This window comes from Engraulis encrasicolus, chromosome 14, assembly GCF_034702125.1.
Source record: "Engraulis encrasicolus isolate BLACKSEA-1 chromosome 14, IST_EnEncr_1.0, whole genome shotgun sequence".
Taxonomy (NCBI): Eukaryota; Metazoa; Chordata; class Actinopteri; order Clupeiformes; family Engraulidae; genus Engraulis; species Engraulis encrasicolus.
This window is the reverse complement of record NC_085870.1, coordinates 51,364,330-51,377,528: the sequence shown is the minus strand read 5'-3', so window position 1 is coordinate 51,377,528 and position 13,199 is coordinate 51,364,330. Positions and strand designations below refer to the sequence as shown.

General features: G+C 43.7%; 1 protein-coding gene across 1 annotated transcript in view; it reads right to left on the bottom strand.

Annotated features, from left to right (window-relative positions):
- Positions 1-13,199, bottom strand: part of iars1 (isoleucyl-tRNA synthetase 1) — a 71,718-nt gene that overhangs the window by 7,317 nt on the left and 51,202 nt on the right. Inside the window, exons 23-30 of the mRNA XM_063216070.1 lie at positions 11,974-12,095; positions 10,250-10,352; positions 9,531-9,614; positions 4,439-4,613; positions 3,811-3,923; positions 2,287-2,382; positions 823-999; positions 582-702 (exon numbers count right to left, since the gene is read on the bottom strand). Of these exons, the coding sequence (XP_063072140.1) occupies positions 582-702; positions 823-999; positions 2,287-2,382; positions 3,811-3,923; positions 4,439-4,613; positions 9,531-9,614; positions 10,250-10,352; positions 11,974-12,095 (991 nt within the window). The remainder of the gene's footprint in view (positions 1-581; positions 703-822; positions 1,000-2,286; positions 2,383-3,810; positions 3,924-4,438; positions 4,614-9,530; positions 9,615-10,249; positions 10,353-11,973; positions 12,096-13,199) is intronic.

Sequence of the window (13,199 nt, the reverse complement as noted above, 5' to 3'; positions counted from 1 at the left end):
TTTCGTTAGTGAGTTAGCTAAAACACAATGCAGAGAATTCAGCCTTCAATTTTTATTGGAGAAGATCTTCGGAAAAACATCCAAAATCTAACATTATAAAAGCTTACCTACACCATAACAACATTGCTATAACATTATAGCGAGTCTTCGGTAACAGATTAGGACATAGCCACTGCCATTTTGGTGACAATAGGGTTGAAACAGTGTCTCTGCATGAGAGGGTTAATACACGTAATAATATATTTTAATCAAATGTAACCCATTGGAAAGCTGTGGTCAGGGGCGGTTTTAGGAAAGCTAGGGCCCTGGGCAAAGAACAATAATTTGAAGCCCCCTCAAATCATTACATAATAATTTGTGATGTATAAATGCAGGAAAACAGGAATGCCGTAATGCGACGACAAGGCCCTGTGTAATAATAATAATAATAATAATAATAATAATAATAATTGCCTGATAAAATGCCTACGGCTGTAGTACAATAGGGTTATAACAATGGCTCTGCATGAAAAGGTTAGTACTACATGTGTAATACAACATTTGAATCAATTATAACCAATTGTAAAGCCGTGGTAAGGTACCTTGCTCCTTGTTACCCAGCTGCAGCCGGAGGTTGACGTAGGAGCAGGCAGGACCATTGATGGGCGCCTTGCACACAGCCGCTCCCTTCACTATGGTCAGGTCCAGATCTGTGCCCTTCAACTACAACACACAGACACAGACAAGTTATTATTACTCAATCATCATTGCGAGTACCACAGACAGAGTAATTAACAGGCTTCCAATAAGAAACCCATTTTTTGAGGAGTGCCACAGCCTTACCTGAGTGATCTCCTGCACAATGACGCTGGCAGTGTTGGGTACAGGGTATGGCTTCATGGGGGCCTTGGTGGTGGCCAGGATGAAGTCTGTGTGGGCCTGGATGACTTTGTCCAGGTAGTCTGCCTGAGGCTTGCAGCTGTAGTACACCGTGATCTCATCAGAGGGGACCAGGTGGCCCTGTGGCAGACATGGAGTACTTAGTAGCTCAGAATCAGATTTATTACATACAGTATATTGCATACATTACATCATATAATTCCTATAATAGAGAATTTTAAAATGTATCGCACAACAACAAACAAGTCTTTTCCTTGCTTTTGTGCTTCGGTACAAAAAACTGGCAGTAAAACACTGTTACCCATTGCTTCCATATTGCTTCAATTTTAACCATTTATGAGGATTTGTTTCAAACTTTGGAGTCTCAAAAAGCAATTAAGTCTAATCATTGTTTGGTGGGGGTGGTGGTGGAGGTGTGTGTGTGTGTGTGTGTGTGTGTGTGTGTGTGTGTGTGTGTGTGTGTGTGTGTGTGTGTGTGTGTGTGTGTGTGTGTGTGTGTGTGTGTGTGTGTGTGTGTGTGTGTGTGTGTGTGTGTGTGTGTGTGTGTGTGTGTGTGTGTGTGTGTGTGTGTGTGTGTGTGCATACTGAAGCTCATTCCTAATGCATGTGAGGCCTTGGTTGCCACTCTTGCACTGTACTGTACTGTACTGTACTGTACTCTACTCATCACAGGATACGCTTGGGAAAAAAAACACAACACCCCCTAATTCCCCCTACCCTGCTATGGAAAAATTCCGGCAGATTTTAGATTTTCAATAACAAGAGGAATTCAAGCCTGGCAGGCAGCCAACAGAGTCAAGTTCAACCCCCCCTCCCCTTCCTTCACAAACACCCCCCTCCCCCTCCCCCTCCCCCACAGACCCCCTCGTCTCCTGCGGCAACAGAGTCCCCAGCAACAGCACTGAGACAGAAAAATCTTTAGTAAGAGGAGGAGGGCAGAAGGGAGGAGGAGGGGATCTCTCATGACACACTTCAAAGACATGTGAATTATATATATACATATATATATTATACAGTATAATTTTTTTAAACTCTCCAATTGAGTAAGTTATTCCAATTCCATTTATTCCATCTTCAAACTGACCCCGCATGCAAAGACATAAGACTCTCAAACTCACTCAGAGTAACTACAGAGAGGATTTGAATCATCACTCTCTATCTCTCGATCCGTAGTCAAATCACCAAGCTGATCGTCAAGCTAATTAGTGCAATCCCCTCTTAACATGTACACACAGCAGGGTAATGACTTTGAGGACTGCAGTGCGTATCCACCTCCGGAGGTAGAACAAGAAATCCAACAGATACATTCACACAATACAACAGCTTTGCTTACCTTTTTGCCAAACAGTAATCACAACTGATATTGTTAGAATGTATTATTTACTGTTGCTGGTTGAGGATGCTTACCTTTTTACGTAGTTTCTGAATGCGGTTGATGACCTCGCGGGCGACCCCCTCGTCCACCATGGACTGGTCTGGAGTCACATCCAGCAGCACCAGCACCTGATACAGATAGATCACACATAGAAGTCAGTGTTTGATAAGACATAAATGCATACTGTTTTTGTACAGGATTTCATATTCCATATTCCATACCTGATATACACAAAAAATTAGTGCTAACTAGTTTAGCAAAAACAAACGAGAGAAAACTTGTTATATAAACAACAAAAGTCTGGGGTTTATTAACCTCTACGGAACTCACTGGCACTTAAGTAATTTATTCATTAATTTATTTTTTGGATCCCATTAGCTGGGGCCAATAGCCCAGCTGTTCTTCTACTTAAGGAAGATAAATCACTTGGGTAAAAAAACAAATCCATCTCCATATGATGAGCATGATGTGCCTATGCATTAGGGCTAACGGCTTAGCAAGGTAGCGCTACTCCAAAGCTACTAAACTGGGTTCAGAAAACACTGATTAGGGGAAGATCTCTGGGGGAATTTTCTGGCTTTTCATCTCGGCAGCGGGCCGGGAATGATTAAACACCCCGACATGACGTCCATTCCCAGCCTTATCTGCATTCAAATAGGACAAGGCTGCCGAGTAGTGGGGGTGATTAAAAACTGGAGACAATTCCAGAGCGATTCCTGAATGCATTAGCGTGATTATGGCTTTACGTCAGGAGCACAAGCTGCAGTCCGCCAGATAGGACGAGAGTGGACGCGATAGGACGAGAGAGTGGACTAGAGGAAAGATGAGCAGCAGGAACATGAGGAATCTGCTTCCTGTCCTTCATGTAAACGCATCAACCATCATCATTGAGGTGTCTTATTATACACACACACACAAATGGGCAACACAGAACTGAGGCATGCATGTGTTATCGAAAGACTATGCAGTGCATTGTTTGCACTATTAAGAAGTCTGCTTGTTCCATTTGTGATGCTCCCGTTTTCATTAAACAGCACACAACATTTTCAGATATTGACTGAATTAATTCAGGGTAACGACTTCAAGTCAGTGGGTGCTTTAATTATCCATTACTGCGCAACTCTTTCCGTCTTGTAAACATGTGAGTGAGTGAGTGAGTGAGTGAGTGAGTGAGTGAGTGAGTGAGTGAGTGAGTGAGTGAGTGAGTGAGTGAGTGAGTGAGTGAGTGAGTGAGTGAGTGAGTGAGTGAGTGAGTGAGTGAGTGAGTGAGTGAGTGAGTGAGTGAGTGAGTGAGTGAGTGAGTGAGTGAGTGAGTGAGTGAGTGAGTGAGTGAGTGAGTGAGTGAGAGAGTGAGTGAGTGAGTGAGTGAGTGAGTGAGTGAGTGAGTGAGTGAGTGAGTGAGCGAGTGAGCGAGCGAGTCTTTATTAATCACCTAAGGGGAAATTGAATGCTACCTGACCATCCACACAGCACATAAAAGCAAGACACGACAAACATGTAATGAATAAAAACTAAAAGCTAAATAAGAGACTGCATGCAAAGCTGAGGTTAGGTACCTGGGCGTCCGAGTGGGCCTCATACTGGGTGGCCGAGCCGGACGTCTGGTCGAAGGTGTACATCAGACGCAGATCCTCCTCATGCAGCTCATGGCCATCTACCACAATGGAGCCTGACAACATCCAGCAAAATATTTTTTAAAAATCTGATTACATTTCTCTCAAAAGGGAGCAGTGCAGGGGGAGGTCATGATCAAGGCACCTCAGTAATGATGGGCAGAGCCCCCTGTAGGAGAGTTTTGACAACCGGGGTAGCGGATTTGCCACTTGTTTCAATGTAGATTGAGACAGTGCTCGGAACTGGCTTTCTGTTTGTAGACTAAAACAGAACCACGACATAAGTCAGAATAAAGGAGACTGACCCACATTTCTGGGTAATTACCAACAAAAATATTAACTAGCAATTGGCAATTTCAATCTCACTAGCCACTTTGGCAGGTAACATATTCTTGGGCATGACATATCACAGTAGCCACATCTTGTTTAATCACTTTACCATGATACATCTAAGCTCAGAAAATTATCAAGAAAACTCTTCTAAGAAAATATTGACAACAAAACTGTGGCTAGTAGAAAAGCTGAATGGCTAGGAAAAGTTAATGTCGAGCCCTGACGTCAGAATGCCTACCTGTCTTCTGAAAGGCCTCCAGCTGCTCGCTCTTGAGCTCCTTGATTGAGGCGGTGATGGACTTGAAGGCCCCCTTCAGACGTTTGCCCAGCACCATGTGGTCCGGCTCTGCCCGCAGACGGATGCCATACTTGTCCTTGTCGGTGGACAGTGTCAGCTGGCGCACGTTCAGCTCCTGGAGAGGAGTAGAGTAGGGTAGGGTAGGGTAGATTAGAGATGAGTAAGGTAGGGTAGGGTAGGATATGGTAGATTAGAGTACAGTAGAGTACTTTTATTCATACCAAAGAAAATTAGGGTGTCTTTCAGCTTACATAAATAGAGCTGTGAAGACTTGCTTGGGCATTCGGCGGCGCACCAGAGGTAAAAGGAAGAAACAAGGCAGCATAACAAAGGGAGAGGTGAGGGGGAACAAAGCCTCCAAAATTTAGAGAACGGCCCAGGTGAGGAAAAAGAAATCAATGAATTATTGTAACACAATACAATTTCCTTTCCAACACTCTTCTTCAGAGGAAGTTCAAGGTAGCCCCTTAACACACACTGTTCCACCACTGAAACATTGTAATAGTCACTGAAAAAAACCTTAGTACTACACCACTATGACAGTGCACAGGGTCTTAAGTAATACATTACGACTTGGTCATTGCCATCCTGATAACAGCTATAAAGGGGCTGTGTCTTAAAGCTTAATTAGGTAAAGGAACAGCTTCCCCTGCAGTGAGCTCCCTCTCAATTGGCAGTAGTTTTTAATGATTTCAGAATATTCCACACAGGAGCAAACAAGCTAAATAAGGCTGTAATAATGAAGGCTAGATCCATCACTGGTTGCCAAGTGGACACAGTGGAAGAGATAGCAGAGGAGAGGATACCAACAACACCGTAGCCAAATTCAGCAAACGCCTCACACCGCTTATGCAATACCCTCAACAAAGCAGAGAACCCATCTTTGGCAACAGACCGAATCAACTTTTAAACTGTGTGTAAAATTATCCTTTCCCTTTTTAGCAGTTGCCATCAGACTTTTGTATATTTCAGATGCTTTTGCCAGCCTACTGCATCTCTCCCCCTGGGCTGGAATCGAACCCTGGTCGCCGGCACAGTAATCAAGTGCCCTACTGTGGCCACGGCAGGGCCAAGACTCAACTAATTGACTACACAGTACAGCAAATCTTCCAGGCCTGAATATGAGAACAATAACTTCAGTTAGACGGTGTAACAATGTCTGAGCGGTAAGCAGTGCACTAATGAAAAAAAGTCTCTCTGCAACTATAAAGAGTGGAAATCACAAAAAAGGCCATTTTTCCATCTTACATAAATGAGGTAAAGCTGTAATTTACAGTTCAAGAGAGGTTCAGCTGTTCAAAGTAAGTTCAAATAGAAATATATATAAGTTAAAATATACTTCAGATGAAAATGCAAGGCCTTAATACAAGGGAGTAAAAAAAAGAATGATAAAGATTTGCTATGGTATGCCTGTAAGTGTGATGAGGCATGCAATTACTGTGGAGCACAGTGGCGGCTCTACATTGTGTCAGCTGGTGGGCTTACATACTTTTCCACAATAGTAGACAGCAGCTCAAAATAAGTTCAACCAGGCACATTTCTTTAAACGAGCACAAGACTTTCTCAAATTATTGTTTTTATTGATATTTTAATTGATTTAATTTACATTCAGCATTCACCCTGAATATGATTGCCGATTTTAAATCAAATCAATCAAAATACATTATATTAGAAAACATTTGCCCTGGTATGTCTGCTGAACAGTGTGCTGAGGCATGTAATTGAAAAAATGAGTGCTGCAGAAGCAGGTCTCAACTTTACAGTATTACATTGCATTACACTTAGCTGGCGTTTTTATCTAAAGCGACAGTTATTTACAGGGTATTGGTTACAGTCCTTGAAGCAATGTGGGGTTAGGTGCCTTGATCAAGGGCACTTCAGCCATGGAGGGAGGAAGGGATTGGTAAGGGTGGGGATTGAACCTGCAACCCCGTTGTTTACAGTCCAACTCTCTAACCATTACACCACGGCTGCCCATATGGGCTACATGCCAATGGGGACCCAGGTCATAGTTTGGTCATATCTCAAACTTACCTGTCTCTCTCACTTCCAGTATGCCCTCACACTGGATCACCAAAAAGGCATTAAAAAATGTTTTCAAAAGGTAGTAACTCCACAAAAAGGAAGGATATTTCACACTATGGAGTAGGGGTGGGTATTGCCAACGACCTCGCAATACGATACAGGTCACAATACGATATGTATTGCGATACATCGATACCGTACATCTGATAGGGTGACACATATCGCAATATTTTAGGCCTTCACTTTTTAGGGTTTTTTTCCATTTTTAATAAAACTGACATATGTATAACCAAATGTTACTTTTCTCTGTAGAGCAACAGTTGCACTGTAGTGAATGTAAAACACAGCCTTCACAAAACTGTAGGCCTAATGTTCATGATAATACCAGTTGCTGTGTAGTAGGGCTGCCTGATAATGAGAGAAATCAATATCATGATCACTTCAGTCAATATTGATATCAGGATTGTATTAAACGATATTTCTTTCAAAGACAAATAATTGTGCTAAACAATTCACAATCGTTCCTCTCTTCAGCAGTGTGATTGGAGGGCCATGGAGAAAAGTCAATTTATTTTCTTAAATAAAACAGCGAGACTGATGCCTCCAACACGATGAGTGTATCGTGAAGAGGGCAGTGACAGTGTATCCCTATATCGATATTTTGAACACACCCCTGCTATAGAGGCATGCTATTGTAAATGAGCATAGCACCATGCAGAGATTCTTTAAGTATATAGAGATATGCCAATGTAATAGGTTGCTATGGGCACTTAACGTGACCAGGTTCCGGTCTGCCTAAAGGGGCGTGTCATAATACTTCTAGCATTGAATAGAACAGTCCTTAGGTCTGCTTAGGTCTGCCTAAAGGGGGATTTCCCCCCTCCCCCTTGCAATAATAGAACCCGGAAACAATGGGCCAATGGAACCTCTCTCTCTCTATATTCTCTCTGGCACCATGTCTCAGGTGCACCCGTGGCTGGAGGTTGGGCAGGCATGCACAGATTATGATTCCATGGGCCCCTGGGCCAGACAACAAGAAAGGACCCCCTCCATGGAATCAAGTTTTTTGTATTGCGGAGGCTTGGGCTCCTGGCCCCCCTTGGGCCCCATGTAGTACTCCATCCTTGAGCATGTCTTTACTTCATGCCCCAAAGCAGCAGCAGCATGATGGGGCGCAGTAGGAGTTCTCTCCTCTCCTCCACAGCCTCAAGGACCACAAGACCGGCTGTGTGTGTGTGTGTGTGTGTGTGTGTGTGTGTGTGTGTGTGTGTGTGTGTGTGTGTGTGTGTGTGTGTGTGTGTGTGTGTGTGTGTGTGTGTGTGTGTGTGTGTGTGTGTGTGTGTGTGTGTGTGTGTGTGTATCCGAGCCCCGTACCCACCGCTTCAAAGGGAGGGATGCTAAATTTAGGTCTGCACCACAGCCTCAGCCTCAGCCTCCGCATCAATCATGCAGCCATGACAGAGGGGTCAGGGGTGAAGGGCAGACCACGGAGCAATCACACGCACGCACGCACGCGCACACACACACGCACACACACGCACACACACACACACACACACACACACACACACACACACGCACGCACGCACGCACGCACGCACGTGCACACGCACACACACCTCTACTGTAGCTGCAACACCACCAGTGGCCGCAGGTACATTTAAACTGCCATGACCTATTACAGACGGCTGTTTAAGACACAACATGGAGGATTTTTTCCTCAAAGATCTATTGTAGTGTTGAAATCCTATGCTGTGTTTGGAATTGGGGAGTGCTCTCTAGTGCCTTTAGTGTTCAAACAGGGTATTGCGGCTACAGTAGCAGTGGAGCAAGTGCAATATTGCACTTATCGAGTTCTCTCAGGGAGTTATTTTTTTTACGAGGAACCTACAATCAAAACTAAGCACCTCACTGGAAAATTGCTACAGTTTACCGTAACAAGCGGATGCCAGCATGATATCGTAACAGGTCAGTTGTCAGGACAATAATGAGTAATGCATTCACGGCTTCATTTCGGAAAAATGTAAAGCCAAATTGTCTTTGGTTCATATCCTTGTGAAAAGCACTTAATCATTTCATTATCTAGTTGGGTAGAACACCAAACACATGCTACATTTACTCATAAAATAAATGAACAAATGAATGGATAACTAAATAAATCAACAAATAAACAGTGAAATTTTTAGGTATGGCCGGCTGCACCATTAGCAATAGAGGTCAAAGGTCAAACTTTCAATTTCTCCTGCAATAAACAGGAGTTGCTGATAAGACAGAGTCGCACTGACAGAGATAAAGCCATTTGTGTCCTGAGGTGCTGGCCACTGCCAAATATATAATAGGTGTGTGTGTGTGTGTGTGTGTGTGTGTGTGTGTGTGTGTGTGTGTGTGTGTGTGTGTGTGTGTGTGTGTGTGTGTGTGTGTGTGTGTGTGTGCGCGAGTGTGTGCGCGAGTGTGTGCGCGAGTGTGTGCGCGAGTGTGTGCGCGTGCATGCGGGTGACTGGGGGCTATAATTTCTAATCATCAAGGCTGTCCTTGCTTGGTTGTCTTCAAAAAACAAAAACATTGCTGAATAAGGCAGATGAATGGTGAAAATGCATAACAAAAACTCAGCATGAAAACCACTCCTGGAATGAATCACCACATTAATTACGGTTACTCCTATTAAAGTGCCATGTTCTCTGTGTTTCTCATTGCCAATTGACTGAATATTGGGTGACAATAGGTCAAACAAACCCTGCCCATCTGGGGACGGACCCATGGCACAAAGAAGGAGAGCTGAAAGGTCAAGGCTAAAACTAGACTAAACAGACTCAAACTAGACTAGACAAGAGAAAGAGAGACAGAGACAGCAGAGATACCGAGCCAGAGAGATACAGTGAGAGGGGGGGCAGAGAGAGAGAGAGAGAGAGAGAGAGACAGAGACAGAGACACACAGAGAGAGAGAGAGAGTGAGAGCGAGGGCGAGAGCGAGAGAGAGAGAGAGAGACAGAAAGAGAGTGAGACCCACCTCCAGGATGTATTTCTGCAGGGACTTGATGTCTTGGAGAGCTTCAGAGTCCTGGTGGATCACCACCACTTCCTTCAAGGGGTACTACAGCACACATAAAAACAAAACAATGTTTAATAACTTCTTCCCCGCTGCAGTCAGACTGATGGCAAAACAGAGCATTTGACTAAATTGTATTACTTTTTTGAAAGTCTTTTTTCTTTTTTCTATTTATTGATTCAGAGGGCCCGCACAAGAGCTCCTACGTGACTGGATTACTAGTTTGTGCAAAAATGGCAAATAAGGAACTTTGACATACACATAACACGCCTTCTTATCAAAAACAGAAACACAACGTTGTGTCAGTTCGTGACAGCGAGTGTGTGTGCTTGTGAACACAAGGGTCTTTTCCATCTCTCTATATGCCAAGTCACATAAAGCCTCGTTACTAAGACGAGGGAGCCCAACATGACTCATATAGAGCCGAGATATCCCAACATGATACACAAGAAGAAAGGTACATAAATAAATAAATAGATGTCAAAGGCTCTGGGAGAAGTAATAACAAAAGGACAGGATGGGGCGGACGCCTCCCACTCCTGACAGCTCATGGAGAGAACACACGGCCTGTACATTTCTCAAGACAACCAATTTTCCATGAAATTTCTCAGCCCGAGTGTGTGGCTTTATCTTATTATATTATATTTTTCATACATATATATATGTGATGGCAAGCGAACCTTCACAGGCATGGTTTTCCTATCTCGGATGACGCGGCCCAGCTCAATGACGGACTGCATCTGGGAGACAGCGCTCTCGATGCGCTTGTCAATCAATGACTCCCTGCATTAGAGGACAGGCAAGAAGATAGCAGAGAGAGAGAGAGAGAGAAAGAAAGAGAGAGGGAGGGGTTGTCAGTGTCAACTTATTTAAGACAGTTTGACAGTAAAAGAATGGTGGGTTATCCTCCAACTTCCCATTAAAATACAAAGGGCTACTTCAAAACCAACAGAATCTGACCAAAATACACACAAAATTTGACATGCTCCGTTTTTTTTCCTCAAAGCAGAGGACTCTGCCCCCCACCTATCCCCAATCCTTTCCTCCAGCTTACCAAATGCAGACATTTTACAAGAACTCCTCAAGGCCACATCATTTGAAACAGTAATCAATACACCAAACGCACAGCAAATGAAACATATTCTAAATATTACAAATAAGTAACTTTAAATGGTCTGATTGCCTGAGGCATGCCTGTGCTGCCCTGGCAGGTGATATTGTGGGGAGAGAAGGGTTCATCTTCGCCTCATCTGCTGAGCAAGCAGATTCATCTCTACCTTTTTTTGGCATTGTACAAAGATGAGACAGCTGATCTTAACTGGATTGGGACTGTGTGTGTGTGTGTGTGTGTGTGCGCGTGCGTGCGTGCGTGCGTGTGTGTGTTGAGGAGGATGAGAGACTTTTTTGTAAACAGTCCAAAGACCAAATGGCTGATTTATTTTGACAAGAAGTCGGAGCCGTTTCCCCTCACAACTGTTTCCTGGCGTACAGCAGAGGTGTGGCTCGGAATAAAGACAGTGTGCATGCAGCAGCAGCAGCAGCCACAGTAGCCATGCTATAGAGGGACACTCCACTCAGGCCAAGAACACACACAAGGCAAGACGAGATGAGGCAATATTACATTATTGTATCACATTTGGAAGACGCTTTTATCCAAAGCCACTTACAATCAAGGACATGATCATAGCGTGTGAGTCACTTTGGATAAAAGCGTCAGATAAGTGTAATGCAATGTAGACAGACTGGTGTCTAAAGTAAAAGTAAATCCATGGAGTAAAGGTGCCGGTATGCTTGCTGCAAGATACGCGAGCGTGTGCACGATTCGTTCATGAACGCGTTAACATGCGTATTTAATGTCGATTTCGCGCGCGGTGGACACGGCAGCCAAAAGCGTGCGCCAGGTGCAATATCTTCAAACTCGCTGGGGCGATCTAAGATAGACCGCGCAGTTCCACGCGTGTGCTTGATATGAAAACGACAATGGCAGCAACTTTTAAGAGCGTCTCGAGTTTGTCCGCAATTTCAAACATTTGTGATCATACTTGCAAGCAAGCATGTGCTGTCGGTTGCTCGCGGTGACGCGCGTAATTTACAACTCGCAGCAAGCATACCGGCACCTTAAGTATGACACTAGCACATGACAAAGAACCCCACAAACTTGGTCCAACCAGCACTGAGTCAGCTGATCGTAAGACAAGTACACAGGTCTATCTGTTACTCAGATAAGTTACCTGTGCTGGAAGGAAACCGGTTTTTATATTCCTTTTACTTTTGACACCACCGGTAATGTGATGCAGACAGAGCCCTCAGGTGCTTATTGTTGTTTAAGAATCATGATATCAATTTTGACCCAAATAATCATTTCTTCCATAATGGTGCTCATGTATCGTAGAGAGAGCCCTACCTGACATGGGGCAGCATGAGGTAGTGGATGCTGCTGCTGTCCTTCTCCTCCACAGACGAGGGGTCGATAAGATGTCTCAGGTTCTGGTACATCATCTCCGTGATGAAAGGGGTGAAGGGAGCCTGCCGAGACATCAAAGGTGTCACTCACACGTTCAGAAAAGTAAAAAAAAAAGAAATCTCAGGCTAGTTCTCCTTCCAACTCCTTCACTGATCTATCTGAAAGTAAAACCAAAATCTCAGCCATATTCTACCCTTCAAACTCCAATTGATTCGCTGATCTTAGCTGATCTATCTATCTAGATTGTTACTATTGTTGGTACCTTATCTGAAAACTGTACTGTCTTAAAACTTAGTTTCATTCAGTCATAGACAAGCTTTTGTGACCTAGGAAGGGCATGGATTTGAGATATCGCTCAATAATAGCATGTGTGTGTATGCGCGTGCGTGCGTCTTTGCATTATCCCTTCTGTGAATTTCCTCATAATTGCAACAATCGCTCTCTCGCTGAGCTGAATAATGTCCGCTCGAGCTGCACACTCGACTTAGTGATTTGATTGCTTGAGTATGTGACTCATTTTTTTTAAAGAAAAAAAATGAAATAAAAAAGAAAGCCCTTGTGGTCCCACAGTGAAAACAAGAGAGCACTTTCTAAAAGAACAGGTTGAAAAAGTTGCCCTAAAATTAATGTGCACGGGCTACACCATCCGTTATTCTGCTCTCGCTATTCGCTAGCGATCTGATTAATCAACACTTAGTGTGGCACTGGAGGAAAGCACTGAGGAGGAAAATGAGATAGCGTGATGAATCTGAAAATGTATTTAATGCCGTGAATTAAGTGATGAGACACTAAAGTGTGTGCTTTTTAAGGCAGGTTTGCATTAAGGGATTTCCAAAGCCTAAAGGACATTCATTATTACTTGCAAAAGCATCGCTAGTCACCTTCAGAAAGCTCTCCCTTCACATCCTCCAGCATTTCAGTAAAATGCCTTTAAATCTTATGACAGGTTGGGCATGAAGACTAATGACCAATGCATGTGGTTTTAGCACTTTCCAAACTTACAACTTACAACACAAATGATCTATCAATATGCAGCTGTAGTCACTTCTGGTGTGCAGCAAAACCTCAAGACAAGAACTCTCCTGCACACTGTTCACATTTGCAGAGTTTTACTTGCGATGTTTTGGTCTATTGACTTTCTTCAAGCAATTCAACCAGAAGAAAGT